This window comes from Marmota flaviventris, chromosome 10 (assembly GCF_047511675.1).
Source record: "Marmota flaviventris isolate mMarFla1 chromosome 10, mMarFla1.hap1, whole genome shotgun sequence".
Taxonomy (NCBI): Eukaryota; Metazoa; Chordata; class Mammalia; order Rodentia; family Sciuridae; genus Marmota; species Marmota flaviventris.
In genome coordinates this window covers 2,089,604-2,108,960 of record NC_092507.1, presented here as the reverse complement: position 1 = coordinate 2,108,960, position 19,357 = coordinate 2,089,604, and the positions used below count along the sequence as shown (strand labels likewise).

The 19,357-nt window shown below is 57.3% G+C and overlaps 2 protein-coding genes and 1 long non-coding RNA gene across 5 annotated transcripts in view; 2 read left to right on the top strand and 1 right to left on the bottom strand.

Annotated features, from left to right (window-relative positions):
* The window catches only part of Cep104 (centrosomal protein 104), a 31,339-nt gene extending 22,506 nt beyond the window's left edge, over window positions 1-8,833 (top strand). For 2 of the 3 annotated variants that reach the window (XM_071617278.1, XM_071617279.1), the window contains exons 19-22: window positions 1,772-1,910; window positions 2,072-2,139; window positions 5,659-5,749; window positions 7,747-8,833. In XM_071617278.1, coding sequence (XP_071473379.1) covers window positions 1,772-1,910; window positions 2,072-2,139; window positions 5,659-5,749; window positions 7,747-8,123 — 675 coding nt within the window. In that variant the 3' untranslated portion in view covers window positions 8,124-8,833. Of the gene's footprint in view, window positions 1-1,771; window positions 1,911-2,071; window positions 2,140-5,658; window positions 5,750-6,876 lie in introns of all 3 variants that reach the window. The other variant, XM_027947703.3, reaches the window with a different exon arrangement.
* LOC139707202 (uncharacterized) lies at window positions 6,412-6,884 on the bottom strand. Its single transcript, XR_011708721.1, has 2 exons — window positions 6,686-6,884; window positions 6,412-6,542 (listed from the first exon to the last, which is right to left on the bottom strand). It is a non-coding gene; the product is annotated as an uncharacterized lncRNA (long non-coding RNA).
* A 2,162-nt stretch (window positions 8,834-10,995) lies between the features above and the next one.
* Lrrc47 (leucine rich repeat containing 47) lies at window positions 10,996-19,270 on the top strand. Its single transcript, XM_027947580.2, has 7 exons — window positions 10,996-11,627; window positions 15,426-15,884; window positions 16,427-16,543; window positions 17,243-17,358; window positions 18,032-18,134; window positions 18,367-18,456; window positions 18,561-19,270. Exons 1-7 carry the CDS (start codon window positions 11,010-11,012, stop codon window positions 18,807-18,809), a joined length of 1,752 nt encoding a protein of 583 aa, XP_027803381.2. The 5' UTR covers window positions 10,996-11,009; the 3' UTR covers window positions 18,810-19,270.
* Window positions 19,271-19,357: the final 87 nt, after the last annotated feature.

Sequence of the window (19,357 nt, the reverse complement as noted above, 5' to 3'; positions counted from 1 at the left end):
AAACAGAAAGGAGTGGCGCTCCCCCAGAGAGGGTCCCAGGCTGGTGGTGGCCGAATTGCCGCTGCCTGGGGTCTACATGGTGTTGCTGGAGGTGATGACTTCTAGGAGGGGAGCTGCTGCCTCCACATGAGACACTCCATGATCACTCCCCTCCAGGCGGGGTGCTGTCCTGTGCTTGGTCACGCGCTGCTGGCCTATCGGAGGCTCTGTCCCGGGAGTGGCTGCAGTGGTGGTCCCCTCCCTGCCTGCCCACCACATTGCTGCACTCAGTCCCCTTCTGAAGAGGTCACTCTGACTTGCCATCAGGGAACTTGGGTGATGGCTGCTCTGGCGCCTTCAAGCTGGACAGGGCGTCGGCAAGGGCATGGCAGCAGGTCCTCCACGGAGCCTCCAGGGGCCCCTAGTGGGTGGAATTCTGTTTGGGGTTTTACTGGAAGAGCCATTTGTAGCTTGGGCCTCTCTGCCTCAGGGTGGCCTGGAGGTCGTGGTGGCAGTGGCATGTGACTGGACAAGGCACACACAGGGCAGGGGTCATGCCAAGACAGCAGTGGACAACACAGTGGAGCCTTGTTGTCTGTGAACAATTAGTACAGAAACGGTCAGTATCATCAGCCAACCCTGAAAACCATGAAGACAGCGACTCATTATAAGTTTAGGCTGGGGTCCAACGTGTCATTGATCCGTGACACCATTTACAATTGAGAAACACAGCAGAGCCGGGCACAGTGGTACACACCTATAATCTCAGCAGCTTGCAAGGCCGAGGCAGGAGGATTGAGAGTTCAAAGCCAGCCTCAGCAACTTAGCAAGGCTCTTAGCAACTCAGTGAGACCTTGTCTCTAAATAAAATATAAAAAGGGCCGAGGGTGTGGCTAGGCACATCTACTGCAGTTAGGTTTTACAGTGACAGGCCTTCTTTCTTAGAGAACCAAGTGGACAGTGGACATCTGTCCTTTGCTCTGAGACTCAGGCCCACAGGAAGGGGTTCGTGGGCAGAGTTGCCCTCAGAGCTGTTGCCCCTCCCCTGGGAGCACAGACTGACCCCCCCCCCCCCCAGTGAGTGGAGCCTTAGCACTAAGTTCTAGAGGGCACACAAGTCATTCCTGCCAAAGGTGTCAGGGGTGAGAGGACCCAGCTTCTGGGCACATCCTTAGAAATGCTGGAGACGGGCTGGGGCACAGGTCAGTGGCAGAGCACTGCTTGGCTTGCTTCAAGTTCTGGGTTCAATTTCTAGTACACTCCCCCAAAAATATCTTTGCCCGTTATGGTGGCACACGCCTGCAACCCCAACTACTGGGACTACCCAGGAACAGAAGGCTGAGGCAGGAGAATCACAAGTTCAAGGTCAGCCCAGACAACTGAGTGAGACCCTGTCTCAGAGGAGCTGGGAATACAGCTGCCCCTGGTGGACGCTGGTCACACAGAGCACCCCCAGGTCCACCCTCAGGACCACAAAAAAAAGAGAGAGAAAGCAACGCTGGGGAGCCAGGCCTCGAGCCCAGGGCACACATTCAGCCACGGGCTGCTCTGCCCCAGGAGCTGGTCATACTCAACTGCAGCCCCCGTGCCTGCCTCTTGGCACAACCTTGAGTGGTACCAAGGTGACATGACAAGTGTGACAGATGACTAGAGTCACACACCACAGAGGTTCTCTGGCTTGCCTTCATGTGGGAATGACAGAGAAGCTGTCCTGCGTTACGGGCCCCAGCTCTGCAGGTGGCCCTGGCAGGACAGACCAGCGTCTAGCAGCACCCTGTGTCTCGGAGTCCAGGTGGTGGAGATCTCCAGCCTGACAGAGCACCTGCTGACAGAATGTGACCAGAAAGACGGGTTTGGCAAATGCCACCGCTGCAGCGAGGCCGTGCGGAAAGAAGAGCTGCCCAGGCACATAAAGGCGAAGGAGTGCAATCGTGAGTGTCCCCGGCCACCGCGTGTCCCCTGGGCAGGGCAGCTGCAGCAGGGTGTCGCAGGGACCTGTGTGTGGTTAGTGTCTGCCAGGCAAGCAGGCAGTCCCTGCGCCCTGCTCCAACTGCCACAAGTCGCCCAGTCTTTTCCATTTCAATCATTTCAGCTGCCAAATCAGAGAAGCTGGCCAACCGGTGTCCCTTGTGCCATGAGAATTTCACACCTGGAGAAGAGGTGAGGGGCGTTCCCCGGGGGAGTGAGCACCATGGAGGTGAGCACACCCTTAGCCGCTGCCTGCGGTGCTGGTGCTGGCCACAGCTGAGGTGTCCAGGGTGACCCTGTCGGAGCAGGGTGCCACTCACCTGCCTCTTCCCATGACTTCGTGCCCTCACCTTTATCCACAGTTTACTTGAAGAGTCTCACCTGGTTGGGATTCCAGCATCACGTGGTTTGGGGGTTTGGGGTCATTGCTTTCATCTGTTGGGGCCCCTGGGCAGGGTCTATAACACTGGCCCTGGGTTTATTGGTGAAGAAGACTTGGTCCAGTTGGTGAGGCAGCCTACCTCTTACCCCAGACCAAGCGCTCCTCTCCACCCTGCCCATGCTGCAGTGTGACTTGAGGGCTGGTGGGGAGGGGCAACTCTTCCATGCCCACCACCTCTTCCCACGTCTCCCTACGTCTCCCTTCTCAGGTGACAGGGGCACCCAGGCTCTGCGCAGTGTGCTAGTGCTACCTCTGTGTGCCGGACAGGGCAGGCCGGCCCTGGAGACCCGCTTTTCTCCTCTCCCACTTTCTCAGTTCTTGTCTCCTGCCATCCACTTGCTGTCGTGATGCTGGACTCTCCGTGTCCCAGCAGATGGCTCAAACCAAGCAGTCCCTCAACCACAGAAAGCTCACATAAAGCAGGAAAGATGCTGTCCCCAAGCACACTCTGCCAGGGTCCTACCCGCCCTGCCTGGTGCGCTCGCTCTTCCCTCCTCTCCAACCTGCAAGTTTCAAATGCTCACAAAGTACACAAAAGAGTAAAAGAGCTCTCAGGTGCCCTGCAAGCACTGTCCCTAGCCTGTCCCCCCTCTGCCCCACGGGCTCCCCGCCTCTCATCGCGGTCCAGATGGCGCCTGGTCTTACCCACAGGTGTCTTTTTTTTTTTTTTAGGTGTAGATGGGCACAACACAATGCCTTTATTTTTTATGTGGTGCTGAGGATTGAACCCGGGTCCTGCCTGTGCTAGGCGAGCACTCTACCGCTGAGCCACAATCCCAGACCCCCACAGGTGTCTTAGTGCAGAGCTTTCACATAGCACCTGCTGACTGGGCCTTGTGCCCAGGGTCCCTGGTGCACACTGTGGAGCACCCATGTCCCAGGGCATGGAGCACACCTTGCTGTCAACAGTTCTCTCTTCTTCCAGCCTCTGATGAGGAAAGGCCCTGTAGCCTCTGGGGTCTCTGTAGGCTGAATGTTCTGAGTGTGTCCTCCTGTGTCCTGTGCTCATCAGGTGCAGAGCTGGGGTGGCCATGGCGGGCTCTTCCATCGGAGGCGGCAGAGTGTTCTGATTCTGCCCCTCCATCCACAGCCAGAATGTTCCTTAAGCAGAAGCACACCTGTTCTGTCACCACCTGAGGTTGTATTCTGCATGAGAAAGGCACAGGAGCACCTCAGTCCCTTAACATAGCCAAGTCAGTGGCATTTTCCAGAGGGACTGGAAGGAGGTGTCAGAAAAGGAGGTCCAGGTAGCAGCATGGGCTGGGCATGTGGGGACACTGCAGTGGAGACCCTACCTCCGCCAACCCACTCCTCTGCACTGGGCTCCCGGCCTCTGGCCTAGCCCTAGCAGCCCAGGTGCTTCTCCTGCCTGGTGCCATGTGCCCCGGCGGGCTCCCACATGCAGGCTCCTCACTGCTGCTGGGCGGGTCCTGTTGCCAGGCTGCTCAGTGACCCGAGAGTCTCCGCCTCACTCTCCTGGCCACGGCCTCTTCACCTTGCTGCCTATGTCTGTGTCCTTTGTCCATCCTGAGAGCCCCACTCCAGTGACCCTGGAGACACAATTAGGGCGTGGTAGGTGGACCCTGTTTTCTGCCCCTGCATGCAGGGCAGCCTCCTGCCCCACCCCCCCCCCCCAGGGAGACAGTGCTGTTCAGGGAGACTCGATCTGTTCCACACCTAGTCTGAAAGTGACACAAGTAGGATCCGCTGTCCCAGGTCACTTGGCTTAGCTCCAGTTGGTCATGCCTCCCACAGTGAACGTGTAAACTGAGTTCCATGACCATATAGGATTCGTGTCTCCCAGATCTTTACAATCATCCATGTGGCAAGAAGAGCACAGCAAGGCCGCAGCTGCTGTACTGTCCCCTGCTGCCCCTCCTGGGACTAGCCTTGGTGTGCTCTCTCGTCTTTACTGTGAGTGGGTCTCACGCATGTGGAGAAGCACTCTCTCCTGCCTGGAACCCAGAACCTCTGCTTCTCCATTCTGACGGCGGCCTCACTGACCTGCTCCTGTGGTACCCATAGTCCCTCTGGGCTACTGTCTGCAGCAGGCAGCTAGTGGCCTCCTTCCTCACCACCTTTTCCCCAGCATCTGACCGGCATCAGTGCCGCCATTGTGGTTGGCAGTGGCTGCAAGGCAGCCAGAAGCTCCTGCCGGCTCCTACCAGTAGTGCCCTCCCCACACTGCCTGCCTGTGCTCATGGCATGGCCTCGGGATCCACAGCAGGAGCAGGTGATTGACCTCCCTGGCTTCCCTGAGCCGCCTCTCCTCACTGTTGGCCGGGCTGCGGACCTGGCTAGGGAAGCACCCACTTTCCAGCAGCTGGCAGGAATATCTCCTTGTGGTCATCCAACTGTGTCCCTGTTCTCCTGCCAGCTGTCAGCCAGGGCCTCTCCCAGCTCCAGGACCCCTCGGCCCAGTAGCCCTACCCATAGGTTTAGCATGCAGCCCCCTCCCTCCAAGCCAGCAGGGGAGGGATGAGCCATGTGCTCTTGCTGCTGACCAGCCAGGTGAGCCTGGGAGGCACCCTCGCTTTAGCCACAGGAAGGTCTGTGGGCCTGGAGGGCCCAGGGCAATGTCTGACGGAGTGGGCTGGGGCAAGGCAGAATGCAGCCCTGAGACGGGTCACGTGACCAGTGGCCGTGTCTTAAGATGGTGGTCTGGGGTGAGGGGTGTGGCTCAGTGGAAGACCACTTTCCTGGCATGCACAAGACCCTGGCTTCCATCCTCAACACCACAAAAATACATGTAAAATGCACATGGGGCACCTCGGAGAGTACAGCACAGTGCTGCAGGGAGCTCGGGTAGAGACTGGGGATAGCCAGGCCCTCCTGCAGGGCTGTGTGTGTGGCACATGCTCTGTGTACCCCAGCAGCACCCCTCATGGCCCTGAGGGAGCCCAGAGCACCCTCTGGCCAGGCCGTGTGAGCGCACACTCCTTAGGGCCTCAGGTGAGGTGCTTAAGGAGAAGCGAAGATGAGGAGAGTGAAGCCCAGCAGGACCAGGGGTGCTCTGCCTTGCCCCCAACCACATGCATGTGCACACTCTCACTCTCACGAGGGCCTCCCCCTGTGGTAGCACACAGGGGCTGGGCACAGGACCTCTGCAGCTCTGGAGCTCAGTGTCGTTGGGGCAGTGAGTCATCTTGGTGGCCAGGGACTGGGCACAAGCAGGGCACAGGGGCTCTGGAGCTCTGTGTCCGTGTCGACGGAGCAGTGAGTCGTCCTGGTGGTCAGGTGGGGCCTGCCACTGCCTCCTCTCGCTGCAGGCATGGAAGGTGCACCTGATGGGCCCTGCCGGCTGCACGAGGAACCTACGCAAGACACACATCCTGCACAAGGCCCAGGCTGCGCTCCCAGGTGAGGTTCACGCCCATGTGGGCCTTGGGGCCGTCTTGATCAGTGGCCCTGGCTGTGTTCCGGTTCCCTAATGAGGAGCAAGTCAATCATGCCACAGCCCCTCTCCGTCCACTGTGGCTGCTTCTCCCAGGTCCCAGAGAACTGATCCACAAGGCCAGGCACTCCTGGGTGCCATGCTGCTCCTCAGCACTGCCTGTGGGACTGCCTGAAGGATTTAGGAACAAAGAGACCTGCAGAGCCTTAGACCCTGCAGAGCCACCCGCCCATGCTGGAGACTTCTGCACGCTTACCTCAGGCGTGCCGCGTAGGGAGGGGGTGGTATCTGCGGCAGCAGGTCTGTGCTGGCTCCATGCTGAGGCGCTCGTGCAGAGGTCATCCCCCTCCAGTTCTTACAGATAGGTGGACAGGGCCCAGGCCCTCAGCCAGGAGGCTGGCCTCGGTGCACAGGCACCCTGCTGCATGCTGAGGACTGGGTTCTTAGAATGACGGTCAGGTAACTGGCCCTATTCTTGTTCCCACCCCGGATGTGTCTGCACCCCTGAGACTGTCCTGTCCTGCTGCCACCTGAGCACCTGCACCTGTGGCCTTGCACAGCTCCTCACGCTGCACTTGTTGTGGTCAGCTTTTTTGCTTCTGTGACCAAAAAAATCTGACAGGGACAATTTTAGAGAAGGAAAAGTTTATTTGGGGCTCACAGTTTGAGGTCTCAGTCCAGAGATGGCCGACTCCACTGCTCTGGGCCTGAGGCAAGCAGCCATCCTGTGGTGGAGGAAGGCAACCCAGGACATGGCAGCTGGGGAGACAGACTAAGCTCAGTTCATGAGGGACAGAATCCACCCCCAGTGACCCACCTCCTCCAGCCTACAGTTACCACCCAGGTATCCCCTGCGTGGGTAACGCCCTGATTAGGGTGAGGCGCTCGGCCTGACAGCTCACCTCTCTTGTCTTCAGGAGACACCATAACTCCACCTCTGTCCACTGTGCTGACACCTCCAGGCTGGGAGACATGGTCCCAGGCCTCTCAGGCCCAGCTGCTCAGGGTGGGTTCCTCCCGCCATTCACACTGCCACCATGGGCATGAGTCACCATCCTAATGTAGTCCCGTGTCATGTGTGTCTATGCCACAGGAAAAGGCCTCGCAGGGACCAAGTCAGGCAGCTCAGGAGCCAAGTCTGGAAGCAAGATCCCCACCCCAAAGGGAGGCCTGGGCAAAAGCTCCAGCAGGACACACACAAAGCGGTGACACGGGACCTTCCGTGCCCTGTCCACCAGGGACTGGGCAAGTGTTCCCAAACCATTTCTCCTAAAACTCTTCTGGACGCACCACCCTGTCTCTGTCCCTGCTGCCCTAGGCCTCTCCTGTGCCAGCTCTCTGCTGTCCTACAAGTGATGTATGTGAATCTGACCAAAGAGCCCCACCGTTGGGGGGGGGGCCCGCCGCCCTGCGTGCTGAGCTCCAGGCCTGATTTCTATTAGGACAGAGGCACATGGGCCAGAAGCCACTGCTCAGGGAGGATCGGCACACGGAGCATATTCCTCCTTGCTGCCTGGAAAAGTCACCGAAGCCTGTGGCACATGAGTCCTCGTCGCACATGGCAGACTGTGCAGGGCACGAGCTCACTACAGTGCCCCGTGGCCCCGGGAGGGCAGAGTTCAGAACGAGCATCTGACTGTGCTTTTCCTCAAGCCCATCGGTCTCCACTCAGCCCAAGTAGTCACAGGGAAGCAAGGCCAGTGTCTGCAGGACTGTGTCCACTGTGGCAGGAAGTAATGGTTAAGAAGAAAACCTGGAAAGCAGATCCTGAAATGACCCCGTCAGCACGTGCCCTGCTCCCGGCTTGCTTCCTGCCGCAGGCTGGTCATGCCTTTGCCTGGGCCTGCAGCTGCTCTGCACTGGCAGTGTCCTGAGGAAGGAGTGTGGAGTGACTTCCCAGTGACCCTGCACTCACCTGGCCACAGGACGCCCGTCTCCAAACCTGTTTTGTTTCTGCCTACAGCATCTTCCACGTCTGCTGACCCACCAGAAGCATCCCACGCACTCCGCAGGCCCAGCCCCTCGGCCAGGTCTGTCCTCCATCCTTCCTTGCCATACTGTACCTGGGACCACAAGTCCACCTGTTTCCAGCAGTTCACACCAAAGTGCTGCTCAGGAGATGACACAGCCCTCAGAAGCAGTCTCCTCCACAGCTCCTCCACCCTCCCCAAAGGAGGCCTAGGCTTCCTTGTTAGACCTGCTATTTCCCACAGCTGCGTGGAGAGGCCCAGGACCATCTGGAACCTGCCGGAAAAGCCCCAGTACATCCTCACCTCATTGTGCTGTCTCTGCGCCCAGGTGCCCAGTCCACCAGTGGCCAGGGTTGTGCTTGCTCCCTGAGGCCACACAGTAGGCTTTCAGAATGCGCCACTTAGGAGTGTTTGGACTGAGGAAATGAGTATGGTGCGATTAGTGTATGAGTGCTTTTAATTCCCAACCATGTGAAACCACAAAAGGTATGGTAACCAACAGCCTCATGAGCCCCGACTCCTGGGTATGTTAATAACCATTAATCACTTCAGTTCCCAAACTAGTACCTCCATTAGGGTTGTCTCGGAGTACTGGGTGAGAACAAGGCCTACCTATTAGACGTCTTTCAGGTGTGGGAGAAAGAACGTAAACTGTGTGGGACACGGCACAGCATGCTCCTTCACTTCCAACATGGCGGCCTTGGTTTCTAACTGCCCCCCCCCCCAAGTACAGGTGAGACACTTTAAGTAAAATAAGAAAAGTTAACCAAGGAATTATTCTTTTCTCTTTGAACAAAACTTCAGAAAGATACATGTAATGTTTTCTGCTCTAACTTAAAGAAGATATTTGTAAAAATACTTCATTTTTAGTGATTGATCAACAAAACTGGGCTCCTCCTCTGCTCTTTTGCTGGTGACAGAAGAATCGTGTGCTTTGCTGAAATGATCCTAGCAGTGAGGAGTGGCCACTGAAGTTTTCACACAGTTACACACTATCCAGGGACCAGGATTAAAGGGAGAAAATATAAATGGAACCACAAGATCCCTCAGCCATTCATAAATAAATATCTAAATTCAGAATACTAATTAATAATTGAATTTTCATTTATGAATAGGTTCTGGATATTTAATTGTATTTATTATTTTCTACTTCAGGATATTAATATAATTTAAAAATTTTAAATTGTACCTATAAATTTCACATTAGAAATGTAAATACTTTTAATGAAAATTTGCAACTTTTTAATGTTTTAACAGTTTTCTATTTGTCTTTATTTCAGGTACCAGAATTATAAAATAAATAATATATTTTTTGTTATTATTTTAGGGCTTAAGGGTTAATTCACCTTGAGTATATTAATAAAAAGATCGCTAAGGTTTTGTCACTTTTATTTCAAGATTATAATTGAAAAGCACTCTGTAAATAACTTTGACATTAGTGATCACACATGTAGCTCAGCCTGAAACTGAGGGTGGCAGGTTGGAAACCACAGAGGAGGGAGGCAATTGGGGTCCAGCTGCTGGACCAGTCGTCCAATGGGCTTGTGCTGGAGAAGCTAGAAGACTTGTAGCAGCTACATAGACTGAACTGTTGACCAGCTCCCTCCTGTGGGAAAACCCCAGAATGCTCAGTGTGTCCACTAACTAGGCTCAGAATGTCCTGTGTCCTCCAGCTGCGCCCAGGGGAGGTTGCACCACGTGGTCCCCGTGTCTTCCGCCTTTTCTACCAACCAACAAGGTTATTTGATCTTCAAATAAGATCATATGCAGCGTTTTCTCCACATGGTGCAGAGTGGTTTCTCGGTTTGTCAGCTTTCGTAGTGGTTTGACTATATATTATATAAGTGATTTTATAATTATTCCCATGTTAAAGTCTTGTATGTGCAGCTTTGTCCTTTACACAGGTACAGGTGAACTTAAAACTTAAGTTCAAATGTATTGCTTCAAAATTGGGAGCTGACTTTGGCTAATGCTGCGTGTGCTTTGTAGAGTGCGAGGTGGGAAGGTGTCTGGAAAAGGCACCACTTGCTGGCCAAGACAGCGGCCTGGGGTCTGGGGCTCCAGCACATACACAGGGCTCACGCCCACCCAGGTGCCTTCACAGTGCACTCTTCGAATTAGGTATTCTCCATTATGTCGTTGCCTGTTGGTTCTTGGAGATGAAATTTGTTCTGAAATGATCCCGTCCCCTCATCATTCATGACAGCATTGAGCACTGGCACGTCCCCTGTAGTCTCTACCTGCCCCCACTGTCACTTAGCTCCTGCTCCCCAGCAAGTCTGGAACCCTGGCCAGAGTCCTCATCTGGAAAGCTGGGGAGGTCCAAGCCGTGTTAGGAAGGTCAGGCAGGGTTTAGGGACCCTGTGAGCTGCTGCTGCAGGGACCGGGAAAGTCCCAGAAGTTGTCCCATGAGCCCTTAGCCTGGCCTCATTGCAACCATTCCAGAACCCACGGCCAGGAGTATGGTCCTTAGTGACAGCCCTGGGAGCTGGGTTCCAACACTCACACTGCACAGCCGGGCGGCAGGGCCCACCCTGGGTGAATCTGAAGCCTCTGCTGCCTCCACGCCCCTTCAGAGGGACTCCCTGGTCTGAGCGTGTGCAGAGGAACTTGGGAGGCTGTCTGGACCTTGAGAGACCTCGGAGCTTCTGACCCGCTCACACGGCTGACTCGGCCTCAGTTTCTGGTCCTAGAGTGGAGCTGGGGCCCTCCTACGCCCTGGAGAGAACCCACGTCCTCTAGACACTCCCCTGGTGCTGCATTCCCGGCGACTGGGAGGCTGCGGCACAGGACCACAAGCTCCAGGCCAGCCCGGTCCTGTCTCAAAATAAAACCCAAAACGGGCTGGGGTGCAGCTCCAGGGTAGAACTCCCGGGGCTCAGCTCTCAGTGCTTGTCACCGTCCTGCTGTCACCTACCTTCTCCTTCCCACCATCAATCGGCCTACCTACCTACCTATCGCTCCAATCACTAGGAATGATCCAGACACTGCATCCAGCCGGTATTCTAGAGTCGGGGTGTAGCTGGCGGTGACTGGCGTCCGCCTGCGGGCTATCTCTGCGCCGCGGAGGCCCCCATCACGCCCTACAGGCCCCCGCGCGCCGCGCTAGCCGCGCACGTTGGGCCCCTGTCTCTGTGGCACGCACCGCCGCTCTCTAGCCATCGGACGGGCTCTCTATGACCTCTTCCGGCATTGGCCGGAAGTGGCGCGCTGCACCCCGGAAGCCCCGGCGCGCGCGGCGGCAGGCGGCGGCGCGATGGCGGCGGCTGCTGCTGTGTCCGAGCCCTGGCCGGAGCTGGAGCTTGCGGAGCGTGAGCGGCGGCGCGAGCTGCTGCTGACGGGCCCGGGGCTGGAGGAGCGGGTGCGGGCGGCGGGCGGGCGGCTGCCTCCACGGCTCTTCACGCTGCCGCTGCTGCACTACCTGGAGGTGAGCGGCTGTGGCAGCCTGCGCGCGCCGGGGCCGGGCCTGGCGCAGGGCCTGCCGCAGCTGCACAGCCTCGTGCTGCGGCGCAACGCGCTGGGGCCCGGCCTGAGCCCTGAGCTGGGCCCGCTGCTAGCGCTGCGCGTGCTCGACCTGTCGGGCAACGCGCTGGAGGCGCTGCCGCCGGGCCAGGGCCTGGGCCCCGCGGAGCCGCCGGGGCTGCCACAGCTGCAGAGCCTCAACCTCAGCGGCAACCGGCTGCGCGAGCTGCCCGCCGACCTGGCGCGCTGCGCCCCGCGCCTGCAGAGCCTCAACCTCACCGGCAACTGCCTGGACGCCTTCCCCGCCGCGCTCTTCAGCCCCGGCGCGCTGCCCCTGCTCAGCGAGTTGGCGGCCGCAGACAACTGCCTGCGAGAGCTCAGCCCCGACATCGCGCACCTGGCCTCGCTCAAGGTCAGCCGGGGCCGCGGAGCGGGAGGGAGCCCGGAGGCCGCCGCCCGCAGGGACCCAGGCGCTCCGGGGTCTCCGCGGGGCGTTTCGAGTGTTAGCCGACTTGGCTTCTCCTTCAGGTCGGGAGCAGGTGAAGAGAGGAACCCGTGTCCAAGTTTCTCGTATTTGTGAACCTACTGAGCCCCAAAGGAGTCGGGGACATCAGTCGAGGCACAAACATCTGAAAGAACTGCAGTTAGCATCATAGGCATCACGCTGCACCCGGTGTCTCACAGGACCCCGGCCACTTCCTTCTGAGGTTGCGGTGGCCGGTCAGGTTTCTCTGAAAGCCCAAGGGCTTGCCTGAAGCAAACAGCTCTGGGTGGCTCCCCAGCCCCAGCACACTGCCCGGCCCACAAGTGCCCATTAAGTCTGTTGAGTGCCATAGGCGTCCAGAGCCACAGCTAACTCCATTCTGGGTTTTTTTTCTGCATCTTCCCTTTTCGTTGGTCCTGAGCAAAGCAGTCCTGCATTTCTTCTTCCTCCTGCTTCTCATCCTTGAGTTTATGGAACAGTTTCTTAATGAAAGGTGTATACTGTTTAGCGACTGAACTTGCAGGGGACACCACTGCTGAACGGGGCACTCGTCTTGCAGACATGCTTGTGTACAGACGCATCTGTGCATGCAGTGGGGGGTGAGGAGACAGGCAGGCACTTAGCAGAACCACCTGGCCTTGCTGGCGTTCCTGAAAAGCTGTGGGTGTGTCTCCTGAGGTGTCCTGATCCTCTGGAGCTATCGTGTTCCTCTGCTGCTGAGGTTGACACTGCACACTTGTACTGTCTGCTCTACCTGCAGGCTGAGAGGCCTGTGTGGCTCCTGGAAGGCTGTGGAGCCAGGTGTGCCTCCCCATGCAGAGCCTCAGGCTGTGGGCACAGTCATTGACTGCCTGTGACAGTCACAGGGGCCTGCAGATGGTTGTGTTCAGCTGGCTGCAGGCTGGGCCTTAAGGCTCAGAGCAGGACTAGCATCCTGCCGTAAGGAAAGCCCAACCCAGGACAGAACACCAGGAGTACCACTTAGTTAGGGAGCAGAGTAGCAGCACAGAGGCTGCAACTTGTCCACTCCTTTCCTAGTTGGGGGAGGGTACAAGTGCATGGGCTCAGGCAACAGGAAGACCCTGACCCTCTTCCCCACCCCAGCTGCTGAGACAAGGAAGCCAAGGAGCTGGCTGCCCCCTTCTGGGCTTTACCTCCTCGGGTAGCTGCCTGCCGATGGGCCTGGCTTCATCTCCCTGGCCTTGGACCCATTTAGCTCGATTTCCTGGGGGAGACCCGAGAGAACCTGGGGTGGCCTTCGTCCTCTTTTTCCCAGGTTCTGTGACCCGGTGGGTTCAGTGCCAAAGTTGTGGAATGGGGCATTTCATTTCTGCCTGCCTGCTTCTAAAGTGGCTACCACCCAGGCCTGTGGTGCCGCCAGCCGGGGCTGCTGGAGCAGACGGGGCAGCGCCTCCATCAGCACAGGCCCCCTGGGGATCTCTCCTGCCCAGGACCAGTCTCACTGGAGCTCACACAAGGACTCCTCCTCCCACAGTTTAGTACAGAGAACTTCAGTTTGGGGCATGAGGTCTATTTTCTGGTTTTCTCAGTTGCTGCCAGAGATGACAGGGCCCACTTGGGACCTGGAGAGTGCAGGTTCCCTCAGCCACCTAGTTGGGATCCCTTGCCCATTGTGGCTGTCGGGGCCAGGCTGTGTTCTGCAGGAGGAGCCGGCCCTGGGCGCTGTAGCAGGTCCAGTCAGGCATCTGGAGACCTGCACTCCAACGCAGCTTCCAACTGTCTGCGTTATCCTCCAAAGGTCCAGAGGCCCCTGCTTCCAGTGGTGCCCACTCTTGAAGCCCGTGCCTTTATTGCCATCATGAGGTTGTCTTCTTAGTGCCCAGAGCTGGGACAGACGCAGTTTGGGAGTGGAACTAGCTGTGCCCTCCTCAGCAGCCCCACAGTTTCTAACTGTGGCTCTCAGCATCTGGGCCTTTGCCCCCTCAGGACTCCAGCTGCTGCTGTCTCCCTCTCGCTCTCTCTCCATAGGGCCGTCCAGTAGATCCTGGGCTACCATCCAGGCCCTGCTTCCTGCCCAGATGTGCTCTGTGCGGTGGTGGTTGTCTCTGGAAGACCCCACTGCCCCAGTGTGTAGGTACTTAGTCCTTCCTGGGGAGCCCTCAGCCGGCTGCTGGCACTGAGCCCTGCACTACTGGGCTTGCATTGCTCCTCTGCTGCTCTTTCTAGGTTTTAAGTCACGTGTCTTTCATCAGTGGAAGAGGAAGCTTGCGTTCAGCTGGGATTTTGTGGAGTGACGAGGTTTTATTCTACTGGAGTTCTCTGGTACTTCCACCAAAGCCCCTTTGAACAGCCAGAAGCCTCCATGTTCAGCATGTGCCGAGCAGGCTGTATACAGACAGACTGCTGCAAGCTGACTGTCAAACCCCTTGCCAAGGCACAGAGGCTCCTGGGCTGGCCCCATCCTGCTTTAGACCAGCCCCAGCTCCTAGTGCTGGAGTGGGGAAGGCGGGGGCTGTGAGCCTTAGAACCCTGCTCAGAACCAGGGCCTGCTTCCCGTGTTGCCTGCTAGTGGTACTGTTAGTGACACTTGAAGGGCCCTGCCTCCAGTGGAAATGGCTGCCAGGGTAGGTGCCCCACCCAGGCCTCCCTGCAGAATGGAAGAAACCTGGGGCACAAGCTCAAGGTCAGGCATCTAATCTTGGGGTCCAGGATCGCGTGGGAAGCCCCATACCTCAGATGGGCTGCTTTCAGAACAGGCACAAGCTGCCCATGTCCTCTGTGGGCCACCTGTAGAAGGTACATGTGAAACTTCAGTGGGTTTTGTATTTAAATAAGAGATCTCATTACATCCGAGCAGAGGCTCCAAAACCTGAAAGAATCCGAAATCCTAAACACTTCTGGTTCCATGCATTTGGGACAAGGGACACCTGTAGTGACAGTTATATTAGATGCGCTAATCCAGTTCATTGACCGTTCTGGGGCTGCCTAGTTGGGGCCTTGGTGGCACCCCAGTCGCTCCAAGGGACACCACATGTTAAGGCTTAGGTTCTAGCATCCGTGAGCAAAAAAGGCCCTCCAGGGCCACTGCTAGGCCCGTACTTGTCAGGAAGAAGCACAGGGCAGGGCGGGCCTCTTCACCACCTGCCACAGGGGAGGGGAGAGGCTCTACACACAGGTCCTCCTGTGCCCCCTCCAGTGCCGAGGACAAGCCATGAAGGTGGAAAGGGCCTTGCGCTCGTTCAGGGTGTCAGTGTGGTGGCCCCGACACCTTTCCTGGGTCCTCCATCGCTTCCCTTCAGTCCTCCCTCCCACAGGAGGCACAGAGTGGTGGGCATGGTGGCCACACAGTGAGCCACACTGAGGGGGAGAGGCGGTCAGGGTTCACCACATTTGTTGTTGCCCTTTAAAAAAAAAAAAAAATAGCGCCCTGAGGGGAACTTTCTCTGGGAAGAATTACTGGTTTGTTCCTGAAGCAGGGTACATCCCCAGCCAGGTCCCGCTTCCTGTTCCCTTTTCCTGCCACTTAATGATGGAGCCTGGACCCTGGAGCAGTTGTCACAACCTTAGTGAAGCAGGACGAGTTCTCAGAGGTGCCGTCCTGCCAGCCACTCCCTGCTGGAGAAGCACCGTGGGTTGGTGCTATCCTTGCAGGTTGCAGGGGTGGGGCGGTCATTGCTGGGTCTTTCTCGCTGACCCAGGTGCCCGTCGTGAGAGCCCGTGCACAGGTCCTCTCCAGCTTGGCCAGTGTGCTGTCTTTCTCTGCAGACCCTGGATCTCTCCAACAACCAGCTAAGCGAGATCCCTGCTGAGCTGGCCGACTGCCCCAAGCTCAAGGAGGTCAACTTCCGAGGAAACAAGCTTCGAGACAAGCGCCTGGAGAAGATGGTCAGCGGCTGCCAGACTAAGTCCATCCTGGAGTACCTGCGTGTTGGCGGCCGGGGCTGTGGCCGGGGCAAGGGCAGGGCAGAGGGTGCTGAGAAGGAAGACGGCGGGAAGAAGAGGAGGGAGCGGAAGCAGAGGCGGGAGAGTGGCGAGGGGGAGGAGGAGGCCACCGATGCCGCCAGGCTGCTGCTCAGGGTCCTCCATGTCTCTGAAAACCCCTCGCCCCTGACGGTCAGAGTGAGCCCCGAGGTCAGGGACGTGCGGCCATACATCGTGGGGGCTGTCGTGCGGGGCATGGACCTACGGCCCGGAAATGCACTCAAGCGCTTCCTGACCTCCCAGGTGGGGGCACTGGCTCGATACATGGGGTGGGTGTGGGAGGACATCCCAGGGCCACTGAACAGCTGGACAGGCGGGTGGCCGGCCTCTGCGTTGCTCCGGGACTCAGCCTTGCAGTTCGTTCAGGCTGCTGGCTGAAGACAGTGGGTCTTGGGACTCCACCCGAGTCGCACATGGAGCTCATGGGAGGTGCTCGGGTGCCGGCCAGCCCTGTTTCCTGGGTGGTGTTTTGCTGTGAGTCTGCCCAGCTTTTAAAATAAGAGCCCCTCGTTGCCCAAGGGAGGCTTCTGGGCAGTTTTCCTTGTTGGCTTCTGGTTTTTCAGCCACAAGTTTTAGCTCAAGGTGGGTTCTTCAGATGCATGTTCTAGAATTAGAGAAAGAAACAAGGCCCCAGGGAGCAGATGAGGCAGCTCTGCTGTCCCTGCTCCCTGAGAAACGCTCAGCAGGTGAGGCACGGACAGGTGTGGGGCCTGGGCTGGTCAGGGCATGTGGACACCTGGGGTGCCGGGGCCACTGAGGCCTACAGTCTCACTGTCGTGTTGCAGACCAGACTCCATGAAGACCTCTGTGGGAAGAGGACGGCAGCCACCATTGCCACCCATGACCTGCGTGCCCTGCGGGGACCCTTGCTGTATGCCACTCGGCCACCCCAGGACCTCAAGGTGCCTTCACTGCCCACTCGGTCTGTGTCTCCAGGTTCTCCTTGGTGTCCTTCCACATGATGCGGTGCTGACGGCTTGAAGCCAGGCATTCCACAGTGGTCAGCATGTGCAGAGTGGAGTGGGGAGCATGCCTGCTGCGACCACTCTTGGAGCAGCTGCGGAGCTGTCCAGACTCCTGGGGGGATGGGACTCTAAAGAGGTCTCCTTCCTTTGTTCACTTTTACCCAAAAGTGCCACCGTGGGCCAACTTGAGTGTGAGTTGTCAAATCAAGGTGCCGCCCTGGTCTGTTTAGTTTTGTGCATTGCGCCTGTGTCCTCAGCAGGTGGAGGGCCTCCTGCCCAGGCTGTGTGTCTGACCTAGCTCCCTCTGGCTGCCAAGTGCCACCTCTCTGTTGGCCTTCTGAGGCCCTGCGTACTTGGAAACAGTTGTGCTTTAGCCGGGTTAGAGGAGAAGCCCAGCTTCAGAGGAATCTGAGCGTCAGGCACTCAGGTCCCAGTGGGGTGGCTAGAGAGACCGTTGCACACAGGTCCTCACAGTGACCATGTGGGGCTTGGCAGGCAGGCTCCTTCCTGGTCAGTGTGATTTCCACTCGGGCAGCTGGGCAGCTCTCTGGAGGTCAGCAGGGGAGGGTGGAGGATTACTGATGCGTAAATGCAGTGGGCTGTTGTCCGAACTGCCTCTGGGTTTCTCCCTGACAGATTGTCCCCTTGGGGCGGAAGGAAGCCAAGGCCAAGGAGCTGGTGCGGCAGCTGCAGCTGGAGGCTGAGGAGCAGCGGAAGCAGAAGAAGAGGCAGAGCGTCTCGGGGCTGCACCGGTGGGTCCGCCAGCTCCGTGGGCATTTCTGGCCACCACTTGGTCAGCTTATTCCTCAGCAGGTTCTTAAAGCTGCCAGAACTTGAGTTTTCTCAAAGGTGTAGAACAGAAAATCAGTCTCCCCAGACTTCCCTCAGAAAGAGATGTGAGGCCCTCTCACCTGCGTGGACCCAGGCCCGTCGTGGGAAGTGGCCTGCTCCAGGGGAAGCTGGCAGGTGCCGGGTGTGGATGCTTGACAGAAGCAGGGTGGCCCCTGGGACAGGACAGGATGTAAATTGCCAGTCAAACCCACAGCGCCCTCAGCCTCGGGCACCGCTGGGGGGGTCTGTTGGCAAACACAGGTGTGGGGCATCGGCTACTCCTGCGTGCGCGGCCGTCTGGAGCAGGCAGAACTTGTGCCTTAGTGGTGTTTGGTGCGTCTAGACGACTTTCCAGTTTAATCCAGTTTAGCCTGTTTGCACTTTACAGTGGTGCTAGGTGTCGAATCCAGGGCCTCGCCTGTACTAGGCAAGCCCTGCACCTGACGCACAAAGCCCTGTTTATTTTGTTTTGAGACGGGGCCTCCCTCAGTTGCCCAGGCTGTCCTCCTACCTCAGCCTCCCGAGTCAGTGGGATCAGGGCATGTGGCCAGTTTAGCTTTTAGGTGCCTGTAATATGTCTTCCTTCCCATGCAGGTACCTTCACTTACTGGACGGGAAGGAGAATTACCCTTGTCTCATGGACGCAGACGGAGATGTGATTTCTTTCCCACCAATAACGAACAGTGAGAAGACAAAGGTAGGACGGCACACCGGGATGTGGGTGTCTTCCTGGCAGCTCCGGCACCCTGTGGAGATGCAGACCACCAGGCACAGGCCCGCCCTCCCTGGAGCTGCGGGCTGCCTTGGCGGTGGGAGGCTGGGGCGTGGTTCAGGGCCGCTCTGCTCTACAGCTCTCTCCTCAATGCCGTGCCGGTTGCTGGCGTCTGCTCTGGATAACTCTGTTCTTTTCTGGAATCTGACCTTTTAAGATTAAGAAGACGACTAGTGATCTGTTCTTGGAAGTGACCAGTGCCACTAGTCTGCAGATTTGCAAAGATGTCATGGACACCCTCATTCTGGTGAGCCCTGCCCAGCCTCGGGAGAGCGTCACTGTCCGTCCTTGCACAGCTGCCTGCAGGGGCCCAGTGGCCTGGGCCACCTCTCATCACTTTTTCCTTTTCAGAAAATGGCAGAAATGAACAAATACACTTCAGAAAATAAAGAGGAAGGATCACTCTCGGATACGGAAGCTGATGGAATTTCTGGACAACTCTCAGATCCTCAAGTGAATCCTGGTGCTGGGAAGGATGGACAGTCCCCCCTGGTGGTGGAGCAGGTCCGCGTGGTGGACCTGGAGGGGAGCTTAAAGGTGGTGTACCCGTCCAAGGCTGACCTGGCTGCAGCTCCTCCCCATGTTACCGTCCTTCGCTGACAGGCCAAACTGGGCTCAGGCCAGCAGGCCATCCGTCGCGTGCGCCTGGTTTTACGGGGTTTGTGAGTGACGCTAAGTTATTCAGTATGTTCCCACCTCCGTGTTGTTAGGTGTGTCTTTGTTTGCTTTATCCAGTGATTCTGTTGTAAAGTGATGGCTGTGCTGTCTTCACAACACTAAACTGATGTTGCAGGTTTTCATGGAATTGTTCAAATACCAGAAGTAGCTACTCAGCATGTTCCAAATCATGCAGGCCCACTGAGACCCTGGGATTGGTGTGAGTATGCCAAAGTCAGTTGGACAGCTGGTGAACATGCGTTTAACTGAACTGCAGTTATTTTTCTATGATGTAGTCTTTCTAAGTCATTTTGGGCCAGTAGTGCCAGAATGTCATGTTTTCCAGCTTACATGACTTTAATCTTTTTATTTAAAGGGAAAAAAAAAAGTTTTTTAAACACAAATTTAGAACAAGCAGTGTTTTTTCTCAGTGTTGGCTGGTGGGGCGCCTGACGGCTGTGAGCTGTACGGGACCTTCAGGATCAGCAGCC